Source organism: Heloderma suspectum, chromosome 17, assembly GCF_057233095.1.
Source record: "Heloderma suspectum isolate Gila_16-S chromosome 17, 16-S_ref, whole genome shotgun sequence".
NCBI lineage: Eukaryota > Metazoa > Chordata > Lepidosauria > Squamata > Helodermatidae > Heloderma > Heloderma suspectum.
Window position 1 is genome coordinate 3639434 of NC_139474.1, and position 14715 is coordinate 3654148.

General features: G+C 51.7%; 1 protein-coding gene across 1 annotated transcript; it reads left to right on the top strand.

Moving 5' to 3' along the window:
* The first annotated feature begins 2413 nt into the window (after nucleotides 1-2413).
* LOC146334228 (uncharacterized) lies at nucleotides 2414-5847 on the top strand. The gene is made up of 3 exons (XM_084823901.1): nucleotides 2414-2781; nucleotides 4778-4954; nucleotides 5499-5847. Exons 1-3 carry the CDS (start codon nucleotides 2443-2445, stop codon nucleotides 5622-5624), a joined length of 642 nt encoding a protein of 213 aa, XP_084680027.1. The 5' UTR covers nucleotides 2414-2442; the 3' UTR covers nucleotides 5625-5847.
* Nucleotides 5848-14715: the final 8868 nt, after the last annotated feature.

The following is a 14715-nucleotide window of genomic DNA, read 5'->3' on the forward strand; positions in this document are numbered from 1 at the left end:
TGTTTGTGGTAAACAACCCATAGTTAAACAATAGTTCAGGGTTTGCATGTTGCGACAACCCACGATTCAATGACAACCCATACTCAACCCATAGACCCTGTTCAGACATAATGGCAGCATCTGATGGCAATTCATGGGTTAATTAACCTAGAAATTGCAGGGATGTGAGTCATGCACAAGCTGCTTCTGGTTTCCTGGAACAACCTACAAATGCAGTATTCGTAGGTTGTTTCTGTGGCATCCGAACAGGGCCACTTGGGATTGTTTGTGGCTAAAACAACCACAAGGTAACCCAAGTACAAATCAGGGCACAAACTCAAGAACAATGCTGCATTCGTAGGTTGTTCCAGGAAGCGGCTCACGCAAAGCGCATGTCCAAGCATTTCATGGGCTCATTAACCCACGAATTGTGGGGATGCGTGCTGCACCTAAGCGGCTTCCCGTTCATTAACCTACAAATACCTGCCAGATGCCACTGTTACATCTGAACAGGGTCATGCTCAGCCCATGCTCTGGGCTGCCATAATGTGCAAACCAGGTCATGGTGTTATGGACAGGAGGATTAGGAAACTCCTCACCGAAGGCCTAGAATCTGGGCTTTATTGATGTCAACAACATAGCCCAAAGGTTTACTAATGATGAGAAGCCATGTTGTAACCTGGCGTGGGCCCTCCAGATGGTGTTTGACTACAACTCCAATCACCCCTGGTGAGATCTGGTGAGATGATGGGAGTTGTAATCCAACAAAGTTGGAGGTTGGGGCAAGGCTGCTTTAGACTGTGGTAGAGGAGAGTGTGAATTCGAGGCACACCTAAGAGCCCTTCCCCCGGATCCTAGATCTGTGGGAGGAGGGAGTGCCTGATGGGATAGAACACCCTTCCCTGACCTGGGGCCCTCCCATTGTGTTGGACTACACCTCCCAGCATCCCCCAGCCAGCTAATTTATCTTCAGATGATATACATCTTTGGCTTCCATATGGAAGAACACCTGTGAGTTTTGAGTCCATCTTGTGAATGAGTGATGGAACTGCCTGCAAAGGTACCCTGTACCTACCTCAATCTTCCATACCCAGGCCTTCTCCAACCGGGTGCCCTCCAGATGTTTCTCAGAGTCATAGTCCAACACCTCTGGAGGGCACCAGCTTGGGGAAGGCTGATGCAGGGCTGGCCCTACCGTTAGGCAGAGTGAAGCAGTTGCCTCAGGCAGCAGATGCTGGGAGGCGGCAGCAAGGAGTTGGGAGGGGACAGCTGTGTAGTGCATGGCCTGCTCTGAACCCGGTAAGTTAGCCTGCTGCCTCCGGGTGTGCTGGAGGACATTGTCCTGTCGTCAGTGTTCAAGGCAGATTCATCTGCTGGTCCAGTTGGCTTTTTGTCTGTGGAACAGGAGAGCCACCATTTTGTTCTTCGCCTCAGGCAGGAAAATGTCTTGGGCCGGCCCTGGCCTGGGCTGATGTACGCATTTAGTGGTGCGCTCTCTTACTTCACGTGCGCCATGCCCGAGTCCTCCGTCCAAACATTATTTTCCAAGCTAAGCCTTAACCCAGATTTACACCTCTGGCCTCCCTGGGGGCTTCTGGAGTCAGGACTCCCCTTCTGAGGAAAAGGCACATTCTGACAGAAGCCACAGTTCCTAACCTCATGTCCTTCCTAGAAGAGAGTCGCTTGTGATCCCTGGCAGCGTTTCGTTGTTCATTGCCAGCAAATGGGGGACGTGGCTGGTGACTGATACCAAAGAGAAAAAAGTTTAGCCTCGAGAAGAGAAAAGAAGAGAAGACTGAGGGAAGACCTCACAGCCGCCTTCCACTGTCTGAAAGGTCGTCAAGCAAACGACGGAGCAGACTCGTTCTCTGTTGCTCCCGAGGGCAGGATTAGAACCTATGGCTGTAAAATGTCAGGGAAGCCGATTTCGGCTAAATGTGAGGAGACCCTTCCTAACAGCGAGGGCTTTTCAGCAGTGGAACTGATTGCCTCAGGAGGTGGGGGGTTCTTCTCCGCTGCAGGTATTTCCGCAGAGACTGGACAGCCATCTGTCAGCGATGACACCCTGTTGTGCACAGCCTGGGTTGGACTAGATGATCTCCGAGGACACTTCCAACTCTACGATTCCACGATTAACTGTACAGAGAAAAAATGGGAAATTCAGAAAGCTTCCAGGAGGTCACGCTGAAAGATATCAGGCAGGGACACACGAGAATCGTTTCACTGGAGCAGAAAAGGTTGCCCAAAGGCTGACCCTGAAGCCACAGATGTTTCCAGGGTTGTCAGGCTGGACTGACTTTTTCCTTCCTGGTCTTGCTGCCCTGCGCACAGGTCTCGAAGGAGGCGGGATTCTTCCGGCTTGTGGGTGGAGCCACCCGGGGGCGGGGCTTCTCTGCCCCTATATCAGCAGGCGCTCCACCCGCAGCCGGGCAGTGCCTGCCTTTCCAGGGTGTCCGCGCCACAATGATCGGCTCCCGGGTGTGTTGGCAGCTGCTCCTCGGCTGGGCGCTGCTTCTGGGGCAGCCGGCATGCGGGACGGAGGAGGGACAGGAGCCTCCTTCGGGAGAGGAGCCTCATTCAGAACCAAACCCTGCAGAAGATTCAGACGTTCCGGTGCGGCCCGAGCCATCCTCAGATGAACGGCTAGAGGCAAGGGTGAGACAACTACGAAGATGGATGGAGGCGGAAGGGGAATCTCATCCAATGTTGAGTCACTGGAAGAGAAAAGCCATGGAGCATTATAATGAACGTAGCACCGGCCCTTTCTACAAACGTTTGGAAGGTGCAGATATGGAAATCAAGGTAAGGTGAAACAGATGGCTGGAGAGCCTCAGGGAGACGGGATGGATCACATCTGGGGACTTGTGTCTTTCCTAAAACAAACCCACCCCACTGAACCCCGGTTCCTTTACAACTGAAATATGTAACCGGGGGCGGGGGGGTATTTGCCCTAACCCCCGTTCTAATCTTTACAAATCTTGTTCTACAACTCTTGAAAGGGAGCGGGCAATAGCGCTTCGATGAATAAGCATTTCTGCAGCAGTTAAAAAGAAAGAGACCCGTTTCGAGCACGGGTGCTCGAGTGAATTGTCCCCTCCTGCCGACATGGCTGTGTCACACCCGCTAGCGTGGACAGAGCATGGAGAAGCGGGGTTGCCTCTCCAGCACGTGGACAAATGCGGCCAGCCTAACGTCCAATCCAGACCTCTGGGGGGCTGTGCAGTCCCCCTTTCCCATTCAGAACAGTCGAAATGCTGCTCCTAAGGCCTAGCTGCTGGCAGAAAGAGCTTGGAGCTAAAATGTCCAGGTGTTCAGTATTTTGGGCCCTTCGCCTTTGCCACCCAGCACGGAAACGCGGCCCCCGAGAACTTCTCTGCAGTCGAATCTGGCTGCTGCGCAATGACCGGGTGGTGCTCCGAGCTGCCCGTCCGGAAGCAGCCAGGCCAGAGTGGGTCTTTCCTAAGCCACATCGTTCAGGGCTTTGCGTTTCCGGTCACAGAGTCCTCAGGGGCGCAGAAGCAGAAATCTCCCCCGCTTCTGCAAACTAGATCTGGGGGCCATGGAGGGACAAACCGAGGAAAGCCAAAGTCACGGGAAAGCGCTTAACAGGAGGTTTGGGGTGGAGTCAGCGTGGCTGGACAAGCAAAGGCTGCAACTGATTTCTCAAAGGAAACGGGAGTGGAGGGCATTGCCACTAATTTGGACTCACATCCTGGGCCCAGGCCCCATAAACCACATTGTACGGCAGCCTTCTCCCGCCCGGTTCACTCCAGCTCCCATTGCAACTGAAAGGCACCAGACTGAGAAGGCTCTTGTGAGGGTTGGGCGATTTCCCTTTGTAATGAGGGAAGGGCACTCTGTGCATGCTTAGACACCCTTTCTCACACCTTTCTCCCTTAGAATATTATTTGGGGTGAGGGTTGGGTGAATTTTCTTTGTAGTGTGGAAAGGCACTCCGCACATGCTTAGGGCATCTCTACACCATCACTGATGCAATGAATATGAACTTGAGCATGCTCCGGGAGAGAGCGCAGGACAGGAAGGCCTGGCGTGCTCTGGTCCGTGGGGTCACGAAGAGTCGGACACGACTGAGCGACTGAACAACAACAACAACACCAGCCTAAAATCCTGCATTTAAAACGGGGCTTTCTGCTTCCGTTTTAAATGCAGGATCACGTCGGCTCCCTTTTTCACGTGCTTCCTTTCCCCAACCCCCTTCCCCGCTCCGTCTCCCCGTCTCTGAGTTTTCCATTCTCTTTCATCGATCTCGCTCCTCTTCTTACCGCTTTCTCTCTTTTCACGGGAGGAACTCAAGCGGAACACAACGGGGCAATTTCATAGCTCATGATCTGCGATCTATTTAAAAACGGAACAAAGGGCATTTAGTGCAGGAGACGCCTTGAACGATCCCGGTGTCGTGTAAAGAGCCCGCAAACTTCCGTGAGGGAGCCATCTCAATCGCAGGATAAAAGCGCAGTGTGAAGAAAGCCTTAGACATCCTTTCTCACACCTTTCTTTCTTAGAGTATTACTTTGGGTAAGGGTTAGGTGAATTTTCTTTGTGGTGAGGGGAAGACATTCTATACATGCTTAGACACCCCTTCTCATACCTTTCTTACTTAGCATGTTCTGAGGTTTCAGCCCTAACGTTGAAAGTACATTCTGGGACTCAAATCAAGCCCTGGCTTAAAGCACATTCCCCCATCCTGTGCTATCAGCCTCGGGTTTGTGTGAGGACTGGGGAGGGCAAGCGGAGGCGTGAGCAGCCTGCACTGGAAACATTTCTTCTTTGCTTCCAGAAAGCAATTGGGACTATGATAACCTTCTCGATGTTTATGGTGAACACCAACTGCACGAAGGAGGAAGGGATGCCGCCTGGGCAGCACTTTGGTCACAGGAGATTCTTTCACTTCATGCACCGTGAACCAAATGAGGACTTGAAACATTGTGTGATTGCACCTGAACTCGAACAGGAGGTGAGATAACGACCAATTTTGCTTTGCTTTTAGTCAGGCAGCACCAAGAAGTCAAACACCTTTGTCAGCCTTGGAAGTGGTACGGTCCTCTCCCAGTTCAAATATACTTGTGCAATTTCACAACTGGCCTCAGGCAGGGCTCTTTCCCAGCCATGCTTCCCAAGATCCCTTTAGGCACAGATGCCAGGAATCACACCAGAGACCTTCCGCATGCAAAGTATGTGCTCTAACTCCTGTGTTCTACACTGTGGCCTTTGCACTCTTCCCAGAATTCTTTTAGGCTGAGAGCCTGGGGATTGATCTCGGGACAGGCTGTTGTTTGGGGCTAATTTAAGAGATAAACAGAAAGCGTTCTTCAAAAACGAACAACCGAGAGCTGATCTTCTCTGATTGCTACGTGGGGTGCCAGGTGCAGGAATGAAATCCAGGACAGCGCGCTCTAGAGTACACTTCAGAGGACTCCGATAAGAATGGGGGACGCGTGATATTTGTAAAACAGGGCACTCTAGGACTCTCTGACTTGTTTGTTTCTTTGGCCTTTCAGAAAAAGAAATGCACGTTTTCAGTATTTACAGATATGAGGATGGACAAGATTCACGTGCTTAACTATTTCTGCCAACCAGTGCAAATCGATGAAGGAGGACCACCACGGTCCACTGAGGAATACTGAAGACACTGCCTCCTCTATGGAAACTGATGGCCAAGTGGGGGAGAGGGGAAGCCCCCCTCTTGGTTTGCCCCCTTCCTTCCACAGCTGCAACAGAATCACTTAGATGCAAGCTTGCAAACTCTCCCCCTAAAAGGGGTTGCTTGAGTCCACGGCAATCCCTCCTCCGCCTAGAATCTCTTTCCTTTTATTCTGAAGCAGGGTAATAAAATTCACTTGCACAAGCATGGCTACGTGGTTCAACAGCGGTGTGTTCCCCCCTTTCAGACTTCTGTGTCCCCCAACACAAACCCTCAGGGCAGCTGTGGGATGGGCCAAATCAAACAGCCACGCTACAGAATCTGGTGATACAGTCTTGTAGGACTGTACCCATTCAGGCTGCAGGGAGAGAATTAGCATGTCTGAATATTTTCCCCTATAAAAAACAGCAAGGTGAGGCAGAGTGTACAGATAAAGAATCATCTCCCTGACCGGCTACCTTTCTAAGAACAAAGAGAGTTTGACATGAGGGAGTATGCCAACACGCATTCGCCCACTTATAGACTGAAGTGGTACAGTCCTGTGAGTAGAGAGCATCAATATGCAGATGGGAAGGTAGGCAGTATCAGCCTGTCCGGGTTCCCCTTATGAACTGGACTCGCTGAGCAACTCCTTAAGGATCTCCTGCCTCCTTAAGAGCCCCACCTTCCCTCTTTTGAACATCCCCTTCCTCATAACTGTACACATGGGGTTTAGGCTGTAGACATGGGGTGATTGGCACTTCAGAGACTTGGGTGTTAGACACAACAGTTTACTGGTAAATTAAAGCAAGCAAATCACAACTAAAGGTATTGACAGACTAGATGAGTGATACAAAAGGCATTGAGAGAAAAGAAAGGTTGCAAAAATGGAAGTTCCTCTACCCTAGCTGCACTTTGACACTTCACCTACATTTCGAACATTGCTCATCCCAAGATCCTGACGGGAAAAAGTGAAGACGAATGGCAGCAGGCTTGCACGGACAACAAGAGATGCATCCGTCCTGCCACCCAGAATTAATTTGCTTTGCACCTCACAGAGCTCCTTTAGAGTTCTGGCTGGTTCTGACTAAAACCCAGAGCGGATTCACCGCCCCACTGACCTCGGAGCCAACGGCCTCCACTAGGTGACTGGAAAGTCCACTCTTTGCCGGAGACCTTGGGAAGATGTAGCCAGTCCGAATAGACAACGCTGGGCTACATAGGCAAATTGGTTGACCCGCCATTAGTCTACAGTAGCTTTCCCCAATCTGGCACTCTGCCGATGTGTTGGACTACAACTCCCATCATTCCCAGCCGGCATGGCTAACGATTCAATGTTGCAAAAGCCTCTCGGCTAAGACTTATCCCCATTTGCAATTTCCATTCAAACTGTCAATACCGGATTGAATGAAAACAGAAACAGTTTTGCTCAGTTCCTAATGCTTCCTGTCCTCCAAATCACGACGCAGAGGATCAGGATCCCACCCTGTGCTTCCACACTCCCTCCACCTTTTATGTGCTCAGCTGAATGAGAACATTCACAGTTTTTGGCAAACCAGTCTGTTCTAACAAAAGTGGCAAACTAAGGTTTGTGCGAGCCTTCCAAACTGGGGCTGCAAACCAGATTGGCCCTGGCTTGTAACCCTGGTTTGGAGGGCTTGCACAAACCACATTTTGCTGATTCTGGCATAATGGCTAACCACGGTTTACCAAAACCTAGGAATTGACTCAGTATGCCAAGTATACATGTCCAGAAGGGAGCCCACAATCGCAGGATTTATCCCTGATCTTGCAACCAGCTTTCCCCAACCTGGTGAACTCCAGATGTGTTGGACTACAGGTCTCATCAACCTGCATGGCAATGGCTGCTTGGGCTGGGGAGATGGGAGTTGTAGTCCAACACATCTTGAGGGCAGCAGGTTGGGGAAGGCTGCTTCAAACCATGGTTTGGAGGATGGGAAATGCGGTCTCCCAGTCCCCACACTTAGCATATGTCAAAGATCAATGGGTCTCATTGATAAGGATAAGGGGGATTCCACCTTGTTCCACCAGAGCTGCATTCCAGACAGCGATATTCTTCTTGTTCACCCACATGGACTGAAATTCTAGCATCTAGGATGGCAGCCTCTTATTTTCCCTTCCACCTAAACAACCCTTTAATGTAGGGAAGATAGCAAGACACTTAATTCTGAAAATAACAGCACATATTTCCCTTGTGGAGCTGCGGGTCTCTTCGTCCCGGGGCTGAGTAGAATTCCATGGCTGTAGTGACTCCCACCGCTTGGCAAAGCCTAGAATTGTAGAGCTGGACGTGGCCTCAGTGGCCATCTAGTCTACCCCCCCTTGGCTTGATGCAAGAAACCCAGAACTTGAGCATCCCAAGAGACGGCTGCCCAGTGAAGACCTCCAGCCAGGCAGATCCACCACCTCATGGTACATAACTCAGGGTCCTACCTTTGGGGGCTGGCATTATGCTACTTGTCATCATGTGGGAGAATTCTTGACACTCTTACCACAGTCTTTTCTCCCAATGGTCATACGAAATCTGCCCTCCTGTAATTTAAGGTACTGAGATCTAGTGCTGCCCTCTGGATCAGCAACAGAGAACAAGCCTGTGCCCTCTTCGATGTGTTCTTGTTTTAAAGAACAACCCTGCTGGACCAAAGTCCTATCTATCCCCCCTCCCCCCCCGTCACCAACCAGATGCCTCAGGGAAGCCCACAAGCAGCACATAAGGGCAACACAGCAGCAACTCGGGAAGAAATTTTCAGCACAGCACTACATTAAACCCCTGTTGTTGGTCCTGAATCACCTGTTAATAATTCCCAACTTCTCTGTCGCTACTTAGGATATTTTAGAAATGTGAATAAATAAATATTATATAGTTAGAACGAATGTACACAGCTGAAGTTGCCCTTCCTCCTCCTCCTTTCTCTCTCTCTCCCCATCCAGTCTTGAGGATACCACAGCCTACATCTCAGGGGGTGTAGGCCCCAGGCCTGAAGTAGTTATAGAGGGGCTTAGATGCCCCATAATGCTCTCTGACTTTGGTTCAGAAGGCTGCTGATTTCCCTAACAGGCCTCTTGATTCACCAGGATGAGTCAAAGAGTGATAAGGCTGATGGTGCGGCCCCAAGCGCATTATCAAGATGTGCCTGGGAAGCGAAGTTTGTTTGTCTTAAAGCTGCAAGTGGCTGTGCTGAGAACCAAGTGCTGTTAGTCTAAGCTGGGAATGAACGCTAGGGGGTGCTTGCTGCTGTCATGCTGCCTCACTGCTAACGTGTATGGTACAAAACCCATTGTACCCCATGGCTCTAGGTTCAGAGAAGGTGTCTCATCCAACCATTGGGTACGCCTGTGTGCTGTAAGTTACTCAATAAAGCATCTCCTTGTTAGTAAACCTGGATCTGATTTATCACTATCCTGTCACCTCTAACCTAAGAGTTCAAAGCCACTGCAGGGGCAATACAGGGGGACTGGCCAGCAATGCTGGTTCCAGGTAGCGCACGACACCCTCAGAGGCCCCTTCTGCTCCTCGTTCCTGTGGCTCATTCACTGGCCATCTTTGGGCCTGATCCACACAATCGCCCGGAGAGAAGAGTGCAAGGTGAGTGGAGGCGGCTGCTCTTCCTCAGACTTGTCGCTGCTTAACACCAGAAGAGGACAGGTGAACATGCGGCCATTGCAAGGAGAAGCGGAAGGGCTGCTGGAGGGTACGGGGGGGGGGGCTGCTGGGTTGTGGGCCATAGCAGTTGCCCAGTGATGCCAACCCTTAAAGTCAGCCTGCTGGGCACAGCTGGCCAATGCCTATATACCAGAGCCAACAAAGTGGGTAAATGCTCCTTGCTAGGGTGGCCACATGCCCTACTTTACTGCAGGCAGTCCTCTGTTTTGGGGAGCTGGTAGCAAACAGCCCTTTATTTGAAGGCACCCTGCTCTCTCTTTGAGGGGCTGCCCCGTCCAAGTCTGGTTTAGAGATTAAGAACCATAAGAAGGGCGAGCAGAGCTGGGGCCTTGAAGTTGCCCCGTAACGGTTAACAGCTGGACAGCAGACACACAGGTCATCTGCTCCGACTTCTCTGCTACGATGAGATACCTCATATTTCTATTTAATGGATATTAATTTTTCTAAATGTGCACCTATATTGTGCAAATTGATGTCCTCTTTTTTGGGGGATAAATGTCCTCTTTCTTGGTGAGGCGCAAGCGGCCACCCTAACCTAACCTTTATGTCCAGGCAACAGAGCTGCCTTCTTCCATCCTTCACCTCGCAAAGCTCAGAGCAAAGCCACACCATGAACATGCCATAGAAGGCATACTGGATTTCAGCAGGAAAGAGAAGGAGGTTTTTAAGGGCAAAAGAAAGAACTTGTTTACTGAAGTGAATTGATCATGAATGGTGATAGGTCTGTTGTATTGCATTGTGCTATTTTTATATGGATTTGGTACAGATATTTGCAAGTAATTGTTCAATATATTGTTGTCATATTGCCTGTTATTCTGACATTTATTGTTGTATTGATTGGTTCCCCTCCAACCCAGATTAGCTGCTTTGGGTTTCCTTTGGGAAAGAAAGGCGGGTTCTAAATATTAGACCTGCCCTGCTGGAAAACAGAGCTTTATCGTGGCACTGGCCGGTGTTCCCAGCCTGCCAGCAGCCACTGGTGCAGGACTTTGTGATCACGATCTGGGATGCTGGGAATTGGATCAAGACTTCAGGGCCAGTGTCAAGGGTCAGCATGACAGGGCACTGCCAAGGGCAGGCATCCCAGCAGGAACCCACCGACAAGAGCCCCCGGGGTTGCTCCCCCTCTTCGCCATTACAACCTGCTTCTCGCTCTGGCACAGACAATGTGGCGGTGCCACGGGAGAGCAGGAGATGCTGCGGCCGACTTGCTCACTGGGTCTTTGCTTGTCTGGCAAGCAAGTGGTAGCAATGATGAGAAAGAGGAGGAGGAGAAAGAACAGCTGCTGACAGTGGTGGTGAGAAGGGGGACTCCCTGAGGGAGGAGTCCCTTGCCGTCCCTTGGAGTCCCTTTGGGCAACTCTAGGAAAGTATGTTTTCCACAGGTTTTCCCCACCGTCCATGCGTTTGGGGGAGGAGTGTAGCTTGGTAACTTGTGGAGGGAGGCGTGTGCCATGTCAGCTGTTCCCGCATGACAGCAGCCATTTAACCTGTTGGGACACATTCAGCAGTACCAGGCAAACACTGGATCTTTCCAACTTTTTCTTTTTAGAGCAACTGCAGCTCTTGTGCAAATTGAAAATCCCACGACTTCTCCAAAATGTAGCACGCTGCCCAGGCCTGGGCTGGGAACTTTTGGCCCTCCAGATGCTTTGCCCTAGAACTCCCATTGTCCTTCGCCATTGGCTATGCTGGCTAGGGCTGATGGGAGTTGTAGGCCAAAACATCTGGAGGGCCAGAAGTTGCCCCCACCCGGGCCTAGGTGGCTGGACTGTTGCCATGTGTCACACATAGGGCTGCCTTAGAAGACTGGACCACCACCACCCGGCCTCTTCTCAGAGCCCTGCAACTTTTGTGAGGACAATGGTTCTTAGGTCTGGGGTGAGTCGCTGTGGAGACAAGATAACTTATCTCGACCGTCCTAACATTTCTTCTTTTATATGAAAGAAACAAAGACAACAATTATAGGCTTTTGAGGAGTCTGCCACGTAGGCACGAAGGAGCTGAGACCTTAGTTATTTTCCACAACGCTCAGCCCCCATGGCCCAGCTGCTCCTGTTGGGCATGTTGTTCGGGGCCGGCGGGAGAGAGGAAGATGCACGCAGCCACACTCACACGCTCCTTTCCCCCGATCTGGGCACTGACTTCCACTGCACTTCAGAGCGGGCTGAAAGCAGGGAGGGAGCCTATGAGCCATTTTGAGGAAGCTTGTTGATGCCATGAGACTCCACCCACAGTCTGCCATGCAAAAGCGGTTCTTTTGGGGGAGGGATACCCCGCTCTTATTGCCTTCATGGGCCACGGGAGGAGCCCATCCGATTTCATGAAAACACCGTTTTAAACAGAATCGCGTTGGAAAGCGTCTCCATGTAGATGTGGCCCTGGTTTTTATCCTTGAAAGCAGGGTTGCAGCCCAGGGCCAAATCTGGCTGGCGCAGGGGCCAAACTTTGTCCTCTCTGGTTTCCCTACCTGTGACCGCACCCTTTCCCGGGCCCGTTTGGTGGTTTCCCAGTCTTTCCCTCATTCTATGGCTTAGTTGCAAGAGCTTTATGCCCTGCCCTGTTGGCCATTCTTCCGCCCACCACGGGAATGCAGCCCCCGAAAGCTTCTCCAAAATGGAATGCAGCCCTTGGGCTGAAAGAGCTTCGACACCCCTGCTTTACTTGCTGCCCACCCCTGCTGCAACCTTGCAGTCACAACTAAGACAACCTGATTCATGATGCGACGTTACAGCTGGGGGCAGTGACCTTTACAACGGCTCCCATCAAACGCCCGAGCGGCGGAAGAGCCCGGGTCACTGTGGCATGATCCAAAGCTGGCCTCGCTTCATAATCACCTGGCGTTTTCCTTGGCTCTTGAGAGGTTTGCAAGTCAGGTCCCTTCGGTCCACTTGAATGAGGCCTGGCCAACAATAACCCTGGTGAATTGCCCCCTTTCAGAACGGTGGCTGCTTGTTCATTGTTCAAAAGCACCTTGAAACACTGCAGCTACTGTTGACGTGGTGAACGGCATTCTGGTGACCTCATTTGTCCTGGGACATTTCTAAATAGTGCTTGATGTCCCCTGCGCTTTACTCTCCCTTATCACGGTTGCCTTCAAAGTGTGCTTGGCTGTGGGATCACGCAGGGCCCAGGGACAGGTGTGTGCTATTCACAGGAATGGCGACACTGCAGAGGGGCTGGGCACTGGTTGGCAGGCAGGGCCAGGGCCAGGTCTTGGAGGGTCCTTCGGCAAGGCCCCCTCCATGGGCTCCCACCTCCCTCAGTGTCTACCATCTCACCTCCGTTGCCCCCAGCTCCTCCTCCTCATGGCTGCCGCTTGCACGCGTGACAAGCAGAGACTCAAAGAGCTCCTCCCACTCTTCCTTCTCACCACCACAACTGTTGCCTGGGCCAGAGTGAGAGGCAGGCGGGAAGCAGGAGATCAGAAGGAGCAGGGGCTTCTTGTCAGTGGGCCCCTATTGAACTATGGGCCTTTGGCAGGTGCCTGGCTTGCTGGGTTGGCCAGGACGATGACTTGGAGGAGGGCCCAGATGTGGGTGGCGTAAGTGAGGAGGCAGAGCAGGCTGCTGTTTCTCGCTCACTGCCCAAATGGAGAAGTAGCCGATGCAGAGGCAAAGAAACTTAAGAGACCCGTGTTATGGACAGGAAAAACGTCGCCCAAGGCCTAGAGTCAGGTTTTGCAACAGGCCTGTTCTATTGACGGCACAAAATAGCCCTAAGCTTTACTTTAGCCCAGCCTTCCCTAAGATGATGGGAGTTGTAGTCCAACACTTCTGGGGGGCCTCCAGGTTGAAGGAGGCTGCTTTAGAGCAGGGGTGGGCAGAGAGTAGATCTCCAGATATTTTGCACTTCAACTCCCAGCATCCCAGACCATTGGCCATGATGGCAGGGATTCTGGGAGTTGAAGTCCAAAACATTTGGAGATCTCCCTTCTGCCCAGCCCTGCTTGGGATGGGAGTTTTAAGTTGAGAAATACCTAAGAGCCCTTCACCCTCATCCTAGATATGTGAGAAGAGGAGGTCCCTGGGAGACCTCCTCTTCCCCAACCTGGTGCTCTCCACTTGTACTGGACAATTCCCACCATCCCCAGCTGGCTAATTTATTATCGAGTAATACACATCCTTGGTGTCTATGCAGAGGAACACCTGTGAGTTTTCAGTCAATCTTATGAACGCCTCCTGATGCTGACGCTGCCTGCAAAAATACCCTGTTCATACTCGCTGGTGCTCTCTCTTGCTTCATGCATGCCATGCTTGAGTCCTGGGGCCGAACATTGCTTTCCAAGCTAGGCCTTAACTCAGATTTACGCCTCTGGCTTCCCACGGGAGGGGCGTTCTGGAGCCCTCCAACCAGGTGCCCTCCAGATGTTTCTCAGAGTCGTAGTCCAACACCACTGGAGGGCACCAGCTTGGGGAAGGCTGATGCAGGGCTGGCCCTACCATTAGGCAGAGTGAAGCAGTTGCCTCAGGCAGCAGATGCTGGGAGGCGGCAGCAAGGAGTTGGGAGGGGACAGCTGTGTAGTGCATGGCCTGCTCTGAACCCGGTAAGTTAGCCTGCTGCCTCCGGGTGCGCTGGAGGACATTGTCCTGTCGTCAGTGTTCAAGACAGATTCATCTGCTGGTCCAGTTGGCTTTTTGTCTGTGGAACAGGAGAGCCACCATCTTGTTCTTCTCCTCAGGCAGGAAAATGTCTTGGGCCGGCCCTGGCCTGGGCTGATGTACGCATTTAGTGGTGCGCTCTCTTACTTCACGTGTGCCATGCCCGAGTCCTCTGTCCGAACATTATTTTCCAAGCTAAGCCTTAACCCAGATTTACACCTCTGGCCTCCCTGGGGGCTTCTGGAGTCAGGACTCCCCTTCTGAGGAAAAGGCACATTCTGACAGAAGCCACAGTTCCTAACCTCAAATCCTTCCTAGAAGAGAGTCGCTTGTGATCCCTTGCAGCGTTTCGTTGTTCATTGCCAGCAAATGGGGGACGTGGCTGGTGACTGATACCAAAGAGAAAAAAGTTTAGCCTTGAGAAGAGGAGAGAGAAGAGAAGAGAAGAGAAGAGAAGAGAAGACTGAGGGGAGACCTCACATCCGCCTTCCACTGTCTGAAAGGTCGTCAGGCAATGGAGAACGACGGAGCAGACTCGTTCTCTGTTGCTCCCGAGGGCAGGATTAGAACCTACGGCTGTAAAATGTCAGGGAAGCCGATTTCGGCTAAATGTGAGGAGACCCTTCCTAACAGCGAGGGCTTTTCAGCAGTGGAACTGATTGCCTCAGGAGGTGGGGGGTTCTTCTCCGCTGCAGGTATTTCCGCAGAGACTGGACAGCCATCTGTCAGCGATGACACCCTGTTGTGCACAGCCTGGGTTGGACTAGATGATCTCCGAGGACACTTCCAACTCTACGATTCCACGATTA

Excerpts from the sequence above, each read along its gene's own strand:
- LOC146334228 (XM_084823901.1), top strand. The coding sequence starts at position 2,443 with ATGATCGGCTCCCGGGTGTGTTGGCAGCTGCTCCTCGGCTGGGCGCTG. Across the intron at positions 2,782-4,777 it reads GTGCAGATATGGAAATCAAG|AAAGCAATTGGGACTATGAT; the intron begins GTAAGGTGAAAC and ends CTTTGCTTCCAG. Across the intron at positions 4,955-5,498 it reads CACCTGAACTCGAACAGGAG|AAAAAGAAATGCACGTTTTC; the intron begins GTGAGATAACGA and ends TTGGCCTTTCAG.